Consider the following 16,078-nt stretch of genomic DNA (forward strand, 5'->3'; position numbering starts at 1 on the left):
TTCACATTGAGGCGTGGAGCCGCGGTGACGGTATAGCCACGCTATTTGTAGCGCGGCTATACCGTCGTATTTTCCGCGATATTCGGGCGCTAGCGGTGAGGTTTTAACCCCCGCTAGCGACTGAAAAAGGTATTACCGCGCTTTCCTATTGATTTCAATGGGAAGGCGCGGTATTGGAGCGGTGAACACACCGCTCCTATACCGTGGTAAAGATGTGGCTAGCAGGACTTTTGGAGCGCTCCTGCTAGCGCGCCGCTTCAGTGTGAAAGCCTTCGGGCTTTCACATTGAACACCACATCACTTTTCCACACTCTATGGGCCACTTGCCCCCCCAGGCCTAAAGCTGCCAGCCCTGCCCTGGCTGGGCGTTAAACCCAACTTTGTCGCAGTCGCATATGTGCTTTATGTTATGTCTGTTCACATTTTGTTTTTTCTTTGAGTAAAGTTGCACATTTCTGAGGAGTAAAAGGCGAAGCTCCTCCCTTTTACACAGATTTTATTACAAGCTCCCAGCAAATCGTCTAAAAATCTATTCCTCTCCAGCCGGCTGATGAATTCCAGCTGAGGCGGCGGAATGTGCTGCGCTGTAACAGATGTAGAGTAGCACATGCTGGGACCCATCCTCCTAACACGACCAATAGGAAACCTGCGGAAACCAACACAGGGCAGCTTCCATGCTCATCAGCGACTAGTAGGGAACCAGAGCCGCTCGTGACGTCACCCGCAACACGGCAAGGAGGAGGCAGCTGCTACCATCGCTGCTTATAGCGGGGAGTGGAGGGCCGTGACGTCGGCGGCGCGAGAGCGCGCTCCCTTTTCCTTCTTCTTCTTCCTCCTCCTCGTTCCTGTGCCTGGTGCCGCGCACCGTGAGCGCGCCCGCCCTGTGAAGGCAAAGAGAGACTATAACGGCCGAGGCTGCCCCCGCCGGCACCCATGGGAGGGTGTGTGGGCACTCACCACGACTCCTCGGGCAGCCTGAACGAGAACTCGGACGGGACCGGAGGTGAGGAAAGGAGGATGGTGGGGAAGAGGAGGGGGGAGAGAGAGAGAGAGGGGGGGAGGAGAGATGGAAAGGGATTCAATGCTCTTCTTTTGTCTGTTACTGGCCCGGTGCACATACAAGCGGGGTAGGGGGGACTGGCCATGGCAGACTCATGTGAGGGGATGAGCTGGCAGGCATAGGTCAGCCTGGCACTGCCATGGGGGTATGCTTCATGCTCATTGGGAGGGATGCTCATGTCCAGGTACAATGGAGAGCCATGTATACAGGTCCTATAACCAGTCCCCTTTATCTGGACCTGTCCTGTAACGTTTAGGATGTTGCAGCTCATCCGACTATGTCCCATAGTTGTGATGAGTGTCGGGAACATACCCTGCCATTATTGGACCATTCACATCTTCAGCCGCATCACACAGACAGTCGCAAAGTAACCAACTTTTACAATGTTGCTGCGCATTACCGCCATTACAGTTGGAGTTCTTCCTAAAGCTGAGCTGTTTCAAAAAACAGTTATGCGAACTGTCACATTTGCTTGTGCTCTCAACCAAACTGTCAAGCCATCAAATGGCTGGTGTCATATCTGATCACCATGGCAACTGCAAATCAAACCGAGGCTAATGCCGCGTACACACGATCAGGCTTTTGCCCGGCCAAATCACTTCAGAATTGCGACGGAATTCCATTGGGAAAAATAGAACGTGTTTTATATCTAAACTCTGATGGAATTCATCGGAATTTCCGATGAAAAAACTCAGATGGGGCTACACACGATCGAAAAATCAGATGGGGGGGAAAAAAGTCCATCTGACTTTTTCCATCGGAAATTCTGATCGTGTGTACGGGGCATTAGATGGCAGCTTCCTTGTCTAAAAAGGAAAGTGTGTGTATGTATAAAACTGTTATTTTTTTTTTTTTTTCTTCAACCCCTGACAGGTTATCATTTTCTATGTATCTCATTAAAGCGGGAGTTCACCCATAAATGTATTTTTACCCTTAGATGGATGCTCATTTAGTCTAGGGGAATTGGCTAGTTGTTTTAAATTCCGAGCATTACTTACCGTTGTAGAGGGCGATCTTCTCCGACCACTTCCGGGTATGGGTCTTCGGGACTGGGCGTTCCTTCTTAATTGACAGTCTTCCGAAAGGCTTCCGACGGTCGCATCCATTGCGTCACGAGTAGCCGAAAGAAGCCGAACGTCGGTGCGGCTCTATACTGCGCCTGCGCACCGACGTTCGGCTACTTTTGGAAAATCGTGATGCGATGGATGCGACCGTTGGAAGCCTGTCGGAAGACTGTCAATCAAGAACGCCCAGTCCCGCAGCCCATACCCGGAAGTGGTCGGAGAAGATCACCCTCTACAACGGTAAGTAATGCTCGGATTTTAAAACAACTAGCAGATTCCCCTAGACTAAATGAGCATCCATCTAAGGGTAAAAACAGCATTTTACCGGTGAACCTCCACTTTAAGGAGGTTTCCCTTCACTTTCTATCCTGAAAACACAACTGGAAGTCTCTTCGCACTTTAGCTGGTTTCATGCCTCACATTTGCACGGGCACAACAGCCTGCCTATTCATTTGAATGGGCTCCTGTACATGCAAGAAGTGCAGGGGAAAAAGTCCCCCTTTAACTAACAAACAAACGTGGTTTCACTTACTTCATCTTAATGGCACATCTGTTAACCACTTGTCTACTGGGCACTTTTTCTCCCTTTCTGCCCAGGCCAATTTTCAGGAAGTGGTCATGCAACACTACCCAAACAACATTTTTATTATTATTATTCATGATTTATATAGCGCCAACAGTTTACGCAGCACTTTACAATGTAGAGGGGAGACGGCACAATTACAATACAGTTCAATACTGAAGGGCCCTGATCATATAACTTGTGTTCTAAAGAAAGGGGTGGGTGGTAAAAAAGGTAATGGCTGCAGAGAATGATTTGATGGGGTTGGCTCGGGGACAGTTGTTAGGTGGTTGTAAGATAGGCTTCCCAAAATAAATGATTTTTCAGGGATCTCCTAAAGGTGGACAGGGTAGGGGCTGATCGGACGTACTGGGGCAGGGAGTTTGAGGATGGGAGAGGCTCTTGAGAAGTCCTGAAGACGAGCATGGGAGGAGGTAACAAGGGTGCTAGAGAGCAGGAGGTCCTGGGTCTTGCGGAGGGGACGATTTGGGCAATATCTAAAGATAAGGTTGGTGATATATTGGCATTTTGAATTTTACACGATGGGGTAGGGGAAGCCAGTAAACATATTTTTTTTTCTTTTTCTTTTTTTTTTTTTTCACACAAATATACCACATTTATTTGTATTTTTTTTGCTAATTAACCAAAAATTAAAAACAAAAATAAATTCTTTCATAGTTTGTTATAAAATTTGACAAACAAATTCTTCTTCACTGATGTGCGCTGATGAGGCGGCACTGATTGGCTGCACTGATAATCGGTGTATGGGCCTTTCACACAGGTGGTCCGCCCAGCAGACTTTGCTTTGCTCAGCAGGGGATCGATCCGCTGATTGCAACTGAGCAGGCAGATGACAGGTCCATCTCAGCTCTCTGTGCAGAGATGGACCTGTCAAAGCCTGCGCTCTCCTCTATGGGGAGATCGGATGAAAACTGTTCCGCCTGTCCGTTTTCATCTGATGCGCCAAAACAATGGAAAATAGTGTCACCATCCGTCTGGATTTCGCAGACAGGATCGGATAGCAGCGGATGTCAGCGGGCATGTCACTGCTGACATCCCCGCGCCATAGGAGTGAATGGAGTGTCCGATCAGGTCCACCTGAAAAACTGACAGGCGGACCTGTTTAGAAAGCCCATGTAAAAAGGATCTAAATGTCCCTTTTAGACAAGTCCGTTATCAGCTCTCTTCTCTCCCTGTGAGTGCCGATAACTGGCTACTGTTTACATTCGTGATCAACTGTGATTAGACACAGCTGATCACATGGTAAAGAGCCACTGATTGGCTCTTTACCACAATCTGTGATCAGCAGTGTCTGGAGCATACTGCGACCAGAGCACGGTGCCCATGCCCCGTAGCAGGCACGTGGTGGGCGTGATCATGGGAAGCGGTCATATGACGGCCTCACAGAACTAGCCAGCCACGCTGTAGCCGTCATTTGGCTATAGCGCGGTCAGCAGGTGATTAACCTCCTTAGCGCGGTATTCCAGAGTCTGGCTCGGGGTGAAATTTTTTTTTTTTTTTTTTATCCCGAGCCAGACTCGGGATCGCATTGCAGGATACAGGGGGAAGTTTCTTACCTTGTCCCTGGATCCTGCGATGCTTCCCCGCTGTGTGTGCGGGCTCCTCCGCTGTGTCTCCTCGCTGGATACACAGTGCCGCCGAGCTCTGTTCCCTGTGACGTTACGACGCACGGGGACGGAGTTCGGCGCCAAATTCAAAAAGTGAAAAACACAATACACATACAGTATACTGTATGAAATACACACCCCCCATTGTCCCCAGTGTTCTGCATGTACTTTTTATATAATAAAAACCATTCTTTCTGCCCGGAAACTGGAGATTGTCCATAGAAACCAAAAAGTGTCCCTTTACATCAAAAGTGGTTAACAGCGATAATAAATTAGAATAACTTGCAGAATTGAGCGATAGCGATTTGTGGGAAAATTCATCATCAAACAATAACAATAATGACAGCGACAATTCTGCAACTGAGCAAATTTCAGTGTTTTTGATTTGATTATATTATTGAATAATTTTTATTAGAATTACATTATTATTTGTTATAAATTATTTATTATATTATAATTTATGATTTTGTTTTTCAAACTTTATCATGCCCGGGATGTCTACTAGACTCTTGTTTGGACAGATTTAAGTGGGTTGTTCCTAAGAATTGCTCGCCTACAGTATAAAACGCCAAATTTCCATGCAAAAAATTGTACCGCTTTTGGTACAAAATTCCAGACATAATCATACCACCAGGGAGGTTAAAGAGCAGCACGCGTTGCCTGTGGGTCAGGAATACATGTAATTTTTGCACAGGTTCCCAATCTGCACAAATGTGAACATAGCCTGTTGGGGGGTGGTAAATATAAGTTGTTATTAAACCCAGGACCCTGCATTCACTATATCTGGTCTCCCACAGAGCACAGAATATGTCATTCCAATAATTGTAGTAAATATAAACATACATTTTTCTTATCAGCAGTATATAGTCTTGTGACTTCTATCAGTGTCTGTTCGAGCACTGGTTAAAGCTTGTAGGAGGAGTTTTCATTCTTCCCTGATTGTACTATGAGGCTGCCCCCAACCCTCTGGCTGGACAGTGCTGATTGGCCCTGTGCTGATCACATGCACCCTCCCAAGAAAAAAAAAACCTCTAGCAATACACGCCAAACTGACCATGTGCAGAGTGCCCCCCAAGGCTCTGTTCTATCAGGAGATGGATTGGAGACAGTGAAAGAAGGGGAGAATAAGGCCCCTTTCAGACTGGGGCGGAAAAAATAGCGGCGCTATACCGCCGGGATTGCCACGGGAATCAGCCGCTAGCGGTGCGGTATTAACCCCTGCTAGCGGCCGATAAAGGGTTAATACGGCCCGAAATGCGCCTCTATAGAGGCGCATTGCGGGCCGTATGCCATTGTTTTCAATGTGAAGGAGTGGTATACATGCCGCTCCTCTCACCGCTCCAAAGATGCTGCTGACAGGAGATTTTTTTGTCTCCCGCCAGCGCATCGCCTCAGTGTGAAAACCCTCCGGCTTTCACATTGAGTCTGCAGTGAAGGAGTTTTTCAGGCGGCATAGCAGCGATATCCCGCCTGAAAAACTCCTCAATGTGAAAGGGGTCTAAAGGATCAGACATCCTTTTTATACTATGCACAGATTTAACCCCTTAGGTTCCACAGTGAGTATAACGAGCATGCTTTATTGCATATGCAGACTAATTTTACTGTTGTGGCTTTAGTAACACTTTAAGCCTCGTTTTTAACAAATATGTAAACTCAACATTTCATATTCCTGATATGTGCCTGCTGTAACTTCTACTTGTATGAAAAAGAATCCTGTTCTTTGTATTGCTTTGCTTTCTTTGTATTGCTACCAGTTGTGTTCCTGCTAGTCCCTCTGCTTTCCTATTAAAAACTGGCCACACTAAACAGGGGAACACACTATGGTCAATTCTCTAGCTGTGCTGGGAACTCTTCTCCAGTGATCAAACTTCTGCTGACATGCCCCCCCAACCCAGCATAGCCATTCACTGGAAAAATAAGTCTGCTGTTTCTCCTCCTATAGCTCTTATTCAGCTGAGAACAGAGACTATGGCCCCTTTCACACTGGGGCATTTTTCGAGCGTTATTTGAGCGAAGCCTCATCTGCAATCCCAATGTGCTGGTAAACCACCGCTAAGACCCTAACGTTTTAGGGCGTTTTTGCAGTGCCTCAGTGTGAAAGGGTACGGCGTTTTTACAGCGCTTTCAATTTATTTCAATGGAGAGGTGTGTTTTTGGAGCGTTTTTTTTTCAGCGCCCAAAAGCTGCTCCAAAGATGCTGCTTGCAGGACTCAGTGTGAAAGGGTCCATTGAGATGCATGGAGAGCGGTTTAATAGCGCTATTTTTAAAGCTAAAACGCTGTAAAAACGCTTCAGTGTGAAAGGGGTCTATGTTATCACTTATGAAAAAAGGTTTGTGTGTGTTTTAATAATTATTATTATTCATACACAAATGTTTTGCCTTTCATTTCTATTTGAAACTGAATGGGTTGTTTTTATAAAGTGATCGTTTACATATACTTTATGCTGCAAAAGGCAGCCAGACAGGGTTATACATTTGTCATGGCATCACATTGATTGTCCCTGTTGCATTCTGCAGACAATACAGACATTGGATGTGCCCCATTCAATGGAATGGGGTCGTGTCGCAACTGCAAGCTAAACACTATGCTCAAGATTGCAGCACTGTATTCTTATTTTAAAAACCCTGTTCAAAAAAAAAATTCAAGAGGCAGCAGGCTCAGCTACTGAATGCCTGTTGGCTGCTTCTGTACCTCCACCATGGATTGCTTTCCAAATAAAGGACCACGCTTCATAGCAATGCAGGTGTAAACGAGCCCTAAGTGGAAAGTTCATACCGCTAAACCAGCTGCTGACTAGACCTGTGCAGATAATATAATATTGTTAAAGGTCCAGTCAACATCCAGCCCTTAGAAAACAATAAATATCTCAAGCCCTGGTTGAAGGTCCTTTTTGGATCCCTAAAATGCATTGGCTACACTTTCGATTGTTTCCTGGACTGGCCCTGGAATTAAGTCCTATCTGGACTTTACACGGCAGTTGTGTGTTGCTTTACATTTTTGTTGCAAGTTCACAGGGGAAATAAAAATCGGGTGCTTGATCCCCTGGTTTAACAACCCTTAAACTCACACCTATAGTCAGACATGGTGGCTGCTTGGATCTGTTTAGGTTGACATGGCCATTATGCTTTGTGGTGCAGCAATTTTAGCTTAGCATTTGGAGTTTGACAAGCGGCACTACTTGCCATTTGAAGTCCACCCAGCAATTGTGTGCACCTTGGCTCTGGTGGCTGCGACACAGTAGTTAAATGTCAAATCCCATTTTGGGTTATGAAAAAAAAAATCCCCAGGGATTTGAAAAACAGGCATGTAGTGGGCAGTATCGCCTCCTGAATACCTGTAAACCAGCTCCAAACTGCCTATAAAGGTGATTCACTGATTGATGACAGGGGTTCTACCACCCCTCTAAAAAGCAATGTGAATGAGCCGCTACACGTTTCTTTTGGGCTGGGTTCACACCTCCAATGGATATGGTTCGCAGCAGGGGTCTGGGGCATCCCTGTTCTCCTTTTCAGGGAGGAATCAGGGCTGAATCTTTGCCTGAATTCGGCCCTGAAATGTAGCCGAAGATGCACAGCACTCCTGTGCAAGCCACAATGGAGATATGTGAACCAGCTCCATAGAGAGCCCGGTCACTATCTCCAGTAATGCGAATTGGATGCTTGGAAATTCACATCCAATTCCATAGGTGTGAATCCAGCCTTAGCCCAGGTTCACATTGGGCTGCGGGAGTGAAGCTGTGCGAGTTCAGTTGAACTCGCACGATTTCACTCCCGCTGGCAGTCCCGATTTCGGGCCGCGATTTAAGAGACATCTGTGCAGGTTTCTGCACAGATGTCAATGTAAATTGCGTCCCGAAATCGCAAAAAGTAGTACAGAAACTACTTTTTTATATTGGTTCAGCGCCGCAGATGCGGAATCGCACCGATTAGGACGGTGCCATTGCCGGCAAATGCCGCCGATTTGAGATGCGATTTGACATGTGAAATCGCATCTCAAATCGTACCCAGTGTGAACCTGGGCTTAAAGACAGTTGTCTCTGAAGTAGGAATCCCTATAGGAAGATTCCCCACTCCAGTGACTGCTCCAAATTTTTGTTTATTTTTACTTTCTCTTTCAGTACTGATAACAATGGGGATCAGGACCTTCAGAGAGGGTGAATCTCTCCAAGGGAGATGGCAATCAACTTCAATTCAAAACCACACACAAAGTTTTGCATACACATACATTTTTAGGCCTCATTCAAATGAGCAAACAATTCTAAGGCGGCCAAACATGTACACAGAGCACCTCAGAAATGTTCATGTGAACAGTGAAAACTTTACACAAAGTAGATATTAGTTGGGATTGTCTAATTTCCATTATGTTTTTTTTTTTTTTTTTTTTTATATCATAGGGTCACATCTGCTTTATCACCTGACTTTATGGTAATTTGGATTATGCAATTAGAATAAGGTGGTTTCACAAACTTTCATATCGCCCATCTTGTTCTTGGACAATCAACAGCTGCGTTGACACATTCCATGGTTACTGTACTGAGGTGACAGATATAGGGGCCCTTCACACCACTGTGGTACATGGACATGCTTTGCGCTATGTGTTGCATTAGGGCAGCTCATTCAGTTAGATGGACTGCATAACACACCAAAAAGGGTGCATGTCGCATCTCTGGCAGCGCTGCACAATGCAAACTAGTTCACTGATAGACATTGGACAGAAAAGCGTGCCTGTTTGCAAGTTGCTTTTGGGGAGTCAGAATAAATGTGTGTAGCACAGTGGCGGAAATGTGCCCTAACCATTATGGCGATAAACTCTGTGGTATGTGCTGATGGTGAAGACTAGAGGTCGACCGATATGGGTTTTTCTCTGGCCGATACCGATGCCGATATTTAGAATTTGGGGCGGCCGATGGCCGATATATGATGCCGATTTTTGCGGCCGATATTTTAGGCCGATTTTTTATTTTTTGGCAGGTGGCACTAATTGGCAGGTGCCACTGGATGGCCTTGGCAGGTGGCACTAGTTGGCACGCTAATTGGCACTGGCAGATTGCACTGGATGGACCCAATTGGCAAAAGCAGATGGCACTGATTGGCAGGTGGCACTGAATGGCACTGGCAGGTGGCACTGGTTGGCACGTGGCACTAATTGGCACTGGCAGGTGGCACTAATTGGCATGTGGCACTGGATGCTACTGGCAGGTGGCACTAATTGGCAATAGTTAGCACTGGCAGATGGCACTGGGTGGCACTAATTGGCAGGTGGCACTGGATGGCCTTGGCAGGTGGCATTGGGTGGCACTGGATGGCATTGGCAGGTGGCACTGGATGGCACTAGATGGCATTAGCAGGTGGCACTGGATGGCGTTGCCACTGGCAGGTGGCACTGGATGGCGTTGCCACTGGCAGGTGGCACTTGATGGCATTGGCAGGTGGCACTAGTTGGCATGGCATTGGCAGGTGGCACTGGATGGCATTGGCAGGTGGCACTGGATGCTACTGGCAGGTGGCACTAATTGGCAATAGTTAGCACTGGCAGATGGCACTGGCAGGTGGCACTAATTGGCAGGTGGCACTGGATGGCCTTGGCAGGTGGCACTAGTTGGCACTAGCAGATGGCACTGGGTGGCATTGGCAGGTGGCACTGGATGGCATTGGCAGGTGGCACTGGGTGGCACTAGATGGCATTAGCAGGTGGCACTGGATGGCGTTGCCACTGGCAGGTGGCACTGGATGGCGTTGCCACTGGATGGCATTGACAGGTGGCACTGGATGGCATTAACAGATGGCACTGGATGGCATTGGCAGGTGGCACTAGTTGGCATGGCATTGGCAGGTGGCACTGGATGGCATTGGCAGGTGGCACTGGCTGGTTGGCATTAGCAGATGGCACTGGCAGGTTTCACAGCACATAATGTAGCCGATAATGTGTGAAACTCTCTATACAGTTTCACATGGTGCTGCAGAGAGCAGAAAGAGGAGCTCAGATTCATTGCGATGTTGAAGGTGGGCGGGACCCGGGTTGGGTGGGGCTCAGCTGTCCACCAGCCAATGGGATGAGATCATTGGCTGGATAGCTGCTGAGTCCCGCCCACCTTCAACATCGCAACGAATCTGAGCTCCTCTTTCTCTCTGCAGCAGTTGTGAAACTGTATGAAGAGAGAGTTTCACACATTCAGCTACATTATGTGCTGTGAAACTGTGAGAGCAGAGAGAGAGAGGAGCTCAGATTCATCGTGATGTTGGAGGTGGGCGGGACCCGGGGTGGGCGGGACCCAGCAGCTATCCAGCCAATGATCTCATCCCATTGGCTGGTGTTGGACAGCTGAGTCCCGCCCACCACGGGTCCCGCCCACCCCGACATCAGTCCGACAGCTCCATTCTCCTTCACACACACGGCACTGCTCTGCAGACAGTGTGGAGAAGGGAGGGGGAACCCCATGTTCCTCCTTCCTTCTCCACACTCTGCTGATGCAGATCTGCTAAATATCGGCCACATTTGGATAATAATCGGCCGATGCCGATTTCTCCAAAATGACTGAATATCGGCCCGATATATCGGCCGGCCGATATATCGGTCGACCTCTAGTGAAGACGCTACCTAGATGAGTTGTATGCCTTGTACATTTAATCAGAAATGAGCGTATAGGTGAAATCATTGCATTATTGCTTTCAGTAAAGTTTTAGACTAGCTACTTCTAAATGATATCGCAGCCAAATACACCTGGGATTGGGAAGCAAGGGCTTATGTCACTGGTAACAACTCTTGGGACTATACGTCCCATGAATCGCTACATCATGGTGCAGGCACGCTCTGACATTCGAAACTACTGTCTTCTGCCTCTGCCGGGTCTTCTCCGCTGTCTTCTCGCTCTTTTGCTGGATCTTCTCTGCTGGCTTCTCCCTCTGTTCTTCCGATGTTGACTCAACTCTCTCTCCCGCTCTAATGCTGGGTGTGCGGTGTGCCACTACTTATATTGGCATGGGTCACTGGAGGCCTGCCCCTTATGTCACCACCCATACCATGGGAGGTGATGTTATAAGGTGGAGGCCTCCAGATGTCACCCGGTGACCATGCCAATATAAGTAGTGGGGAACCCATGCCGTTAACATTTTGTGTGGAGTTCCCCCTAAAGATTTCTACCAGAATCTGGCATTGTCAGGGATCAAAGTCGGATCCCTGTTCATTGAAGTTGGACGCATGTCGGACTTCAAGTTACAGGGCAACTTTGGATACAAAGCGGGACGACTGTCGTGTCGTACCAGTGTGAACCTGGCCTAATTGATGAAGAAATAATGAAGGAATAGCCCACACCTGGCCATGAAACCGCTTTTGATTCAACTGTCCAATTACTTTTGGTCCTTTGAATAAAGGGGATGCTTATTTTTAAGAGCTGTCATTTCTAACCCCCTCCTCCTGATTTGGATGTACATACCCTCAAATTAAACCTGAGTGTGCATTTTCAGCCCATATCCGTTATAGAACTATAGCTTGAATGTTTTGGTAAATACCTGAATTTTTATATATACACCCACACCTAACTGTATATTTTGCAGCCTTGACCAAATGTCTACCCGGCCAACCATCTGAGATTTGAACAAATGACAATTGCAAATTTTGGAAGCTTTTTGTTGGCCCCATAATATTTATTAAACTTTTATATTTGCTAAATAGCAATTTGTTTACCATTCAGCTATTTTGTTGTATTTGAGTTTTACTTATCTTGTGTAAACGTTGTTTATCTTTTAACCACGGTTTGCCCAGATTTATGACATGACATGATCTGATCCTTTATGTACGAGGGATATAAAAATACTGTAATTGCTTAAAATCTATTTACTCTTGTATTTGGCATCTGTCCATGCAGGATGGATTTGATTTAAATCACTAGTAAAAAGGCTTGATTTAAAAAATTATTTTTAAAGAGCAAGCTGTCTGCCCTGCAGCGGCTCCTTCTCCTGACCTGCTGTTGACTAGGGGTGCAACGGATCAAAAAACTCACGGTTTGGATCGTTCCTCTGATCGGAGTCACAGATCGGATCATTTTTCGGATCAGCAAAAAAAAAAAACATAAATATATATATATATTTTTTTTGTCTATTAACACTTTAAATTATTTTAATGTCCACATCTCCCCCACTGTATATAGGAAGATTGTCTGCATCCATGAGCAGGAGGGGAGCTCACCTAGGCCGCCGCCGGGTGTATCGAGATGGCTGCCACTCTGGAGCTAGGCTGAAGCCGCGGCCTTTCCTATGGCCGAGGCAGCGGAACTCAATCCGCGGATCGCGTGGTGTGCCAATCCGAACATGTTGACCTGTTCGGATTACGGATCAATGACGATCCGTTGCACCACTACTGTTGACTCACCAACTGTCCCATGCACTTTAATGGGATGGCTGGTGATGAGGTAGTGACACAACAATGTGAGGGGCGTGGCGGCAGCAGGTGAGTGGATGCCCGCTAACGGGCGCTACCATGATGGATCTAAAATGACAAGTGCTCTTTAAATGTAAGGACTTATTCTTACTGGTAGCTGGAATCTTTAATATTTGCAAACAATTTGATAAAGGAATATCCCTGAACTTTGTTTTATCTCATGGATACTGTGAATGCATCAATGCCGTCCATGTTATCTCAGCTTGCAAAGCTTGGATTCCTTGAATGAGGTTACCAAAAATGTAAATATTGCAGAATATACAGTCTCATGCTACATAACTAAGCTCAGTTTCATGCTGAATAAACTAAATTATTAATGTATCTTAAAGGGGTGTGTGTGTGTGTGTGTGTGTGTGTGTGTGTTTGTTTTTTTCAAAATAGGTTCCTTTAAGAGCCGGTTCACACAGGGGCGGCACGACTTCGGGGGCGACTCGGCCAGGCGACATGAAGACGACATCTAAGGCGACTTGCAAAATGACTTCTGTATAGAAGTCAATGCAAGTCGCCCCCAAAGTAGTACAAGAACCTTTTTCTAAGTCGGAGCGACTTGCGTCGCTCCTATTAGAACGGTTCTATTCACTAGAATGGGACGCGACTTGTCAGGCGGCTGCGTCGCCTGACGAGTCGCCCCAGTGTGAACCGGGTCTAAGCTAGTGCAATGTTGGTTCACTTACCATTTCCCTTCTAAACTTGTTTTATTTATTTTTTTTTGTCTGAATTTCTCCTCTGTAAGCTTGCCCCCATCATCCGAGCCGTTCTGGCTGGGGGTTAGTCAGCGTGCTCGCCCCCTCCCTTGGGACTACATCCCTGCAGGGAGATGCTGTAGGGAACCAGGAAGTTAGCAGCTGCAGTATTTGTAGCTGCTGACTTTTTAATCATTTTATTTTTTGGGCAGAGCTCCACTTTTAAATAGAAAACAATCTTTTATATAATATATTGTTTTTATTTATTTTTTTTACTCCAAAAGCATTTTATTAAAATAAATTTGAAAAAAATATATAAAATCCAATCCTTCTCTTTTTTTTTTTTTTTTTTTTTTAGAGTTCATTGATTTATACCCACCCTGACTAGAGTCAGTAGTGAATTATGCATGCCTCTACTATAACCTCCAAAACTTTTTTTTTTTTTTTTTTATTCTTTCTCCAAAAGTCATCTTAATTTTCTGTACATTAATTTTAGTGAATGCAAAATATGGATCGATTGCATTGACTTTTTTTTGGTTGCTGTGGAAAGTCAGCTGGGAGGCTGAACATGCAGGATTAGAATGCTAGTTTTGGTAAGCACACTGATTTGTTTTGACAGAAATTTGATAGAGCAGCAGGAGGACAGCAACCTGCTGCAAGGCCGATCTCCCCTGAACTTGGTAAATAGACATCTCGCCGTGTGACAGCTGTGTAGCCCTCCTGCTGATCTTTGCTCCAGCACCACCCCGATGTAACATACTACATCTGTTCTTTGTCCCCTGCTCACTCTGATATCATTGGGCTGTGATCAGGACTTGATGCTTTTATTACCGATGTAGCCAAATCTCTGTCCAACTCTCTAGGATCATTAGGGGCCCATGAGCAGGAGATTTATCTTGCATATGGTTAAGAATTTGCCATCATTGTCTTTGTAATTGCCTGAATGTCCACTACATTATTTGAGAGCTGTTGTATTCTTTATTTTGTAGATACTTTTGTTGCTTTTAATCTTGCATTTTAAAGTACCAGTAAATACACTGCTCAAAAAAAAATGAAAGGAACACTTTTGAATCAGAACTCCTGGGATATTGATTCGGTCATTTAAAGGTTCGTTTTTTATTTTCTAAATTGGTTCCTTAGTGCATTGTTGGTTCGCTTACCTTTTCCTTCCATTTCCCTTCTAAATTTTTTGTTTTTTTTGTTTGAATGTCTAACTCAGTGTTTCTCAACTCCAGTCCTCAAGGCGCCCCAACAGGTCATTGTCATGGACCTTGAGATATTAAAGTGTTTCTACTTGACATCTGTTACACAGGAGAGGGACATTCAATGCAAGGCTTTTGAAATGCTAAGTGGAACCAGTTTGCGAAATACCTTTTATTGTGTTCTGCAGGTTAAGAGCGGGTGTCGGAGTCAGTCCGTCTAGCTAGAATCGGGACTTGAAGGTTAATTGAATCTATTATGTATGTTTGAAGATGTATGTGTTTACGCTAAGGGACTTTGTATTGTTCTAAAAGGTCAGAAGCCTCCTGTCAGCTGTATTGAATTAGCATTCTATTGTCTAAAGCAATGTAACCTCTCAGAGGTAGTAATTAAGTAGACCGGGTTATTGTGTACATTGATTACCCCCTGGGGCTTCTGTCTCAATACACAAGTCTTTCTATCCAAGCTATTGGACCAATCCCTGTTGACAATTTCAAGTCCTCATTTGCATGGTCAAGGGGGACCTGAGTGAAGACTGCATATACTTTACAATTGACCAATAGGAAAGCGGTTGTTGGGAGTGGGATGTTCCAAAATTCTGTATAAAAGTGTGCTGTGTACTTGAAAATAAAGGGTCCTGTTGGAACTTACATACAGCCTGCCTGGTGTTTGTTCTTAATGGGTCCGAATGGCACATAGCTGTAATTCGGATCCCGGAACCTTGGATGACTGGACCATCAGACGTTGCAATCTGCAAGCTGACTCACTGGTAGCAGAGGAGTGTCGGGAGAGCAGGACCTGGGCGAGGAAGGATCTCGTCAGTCATGTTTTCAGGATTTCCCTCAGATGAAACGGCTGTGGTAATTACAAGGCTGTGAAACTGATCAAATCACCTGTGCAAAATAATGGAAAGCCTGAAAACATGACCTGTTGGGGCGCCTTGAGGACTGGAGTTGAGAAACCCTGGTCTAACTTCCTGTTTCTCCTCGGTAAGCTATCCACCATCATCCGAGCGGTGGAAAGTCATTTAGAACACCTTAGGAAAGGAGGAACAGGAAGTGAGAAATACAGACAAAGAAAACAAAGGGAAATTGAAGGAAAAGGTAAGTGAACCAATAATGCACTAGCTTAAAGGAACCTATTTAGAAAAAAAAATGAACCTTTACAACCCTTTTAAGTAGCAGAGGGGGAGGGGTATATAGAGAGGGGGTTGTTTATCAGTTTCAGCTGCTTTGCTGTTAATTGAAATTAACAGATGCACTAGATGGGCAACAATGAGACCACCTCCAAAACAGGAATGTTTTTTCAGGTGGAGGTGTCTGACATTTTGTTTCCCTACTCATCTTTGCTGACTGTTTTTCACTCGTTTTGTATTTGGCTAGGGTCAGTGTGTCTACAGGTAGTACAAGGCGATACTTGGACCCTATAAAAGGTTGCACAGGC

General features: G+C 45.7%; 1 protein-coding gene across 1 annotated transcript in view; it reads left to right on the forward strand.

Moving 5' to 3' along the window:
* The first annotated feature begins 744 nt into the window (after window positions 1-744).
* Window positions 745-16,078, forward strand: part of UBTD2 (ubiquitin domain containing 2) — a 94,378-nt gene continuing 79,044 nt past the window's right edge. The window contains exon 1 of the mRNA XM_040344535.1: window positions 745-1,003. Within this exon, the coding sequence (XP_040200469.1) occupies window positions 934-1,003 (70 nt within the window). The 5' untranslated portion in view covers window positions 745-933. The remainder of the gene's footprint in view (window positions 1,004-16,078) is intronic.

The sequence above is a fragment of the Rana temporaria genome, chromosome 3 (assembly GCF_905171775.1).
Source record: "Rana temporaria chromosome 3, aRanTem1.1, whole genome shotgun sequence".
NCBI classification, from domain to species: Eukaryota; Metazoa; Chordata; class Amphibia; order Anura; family Ranidae; genus Rana; species Rana temporaria.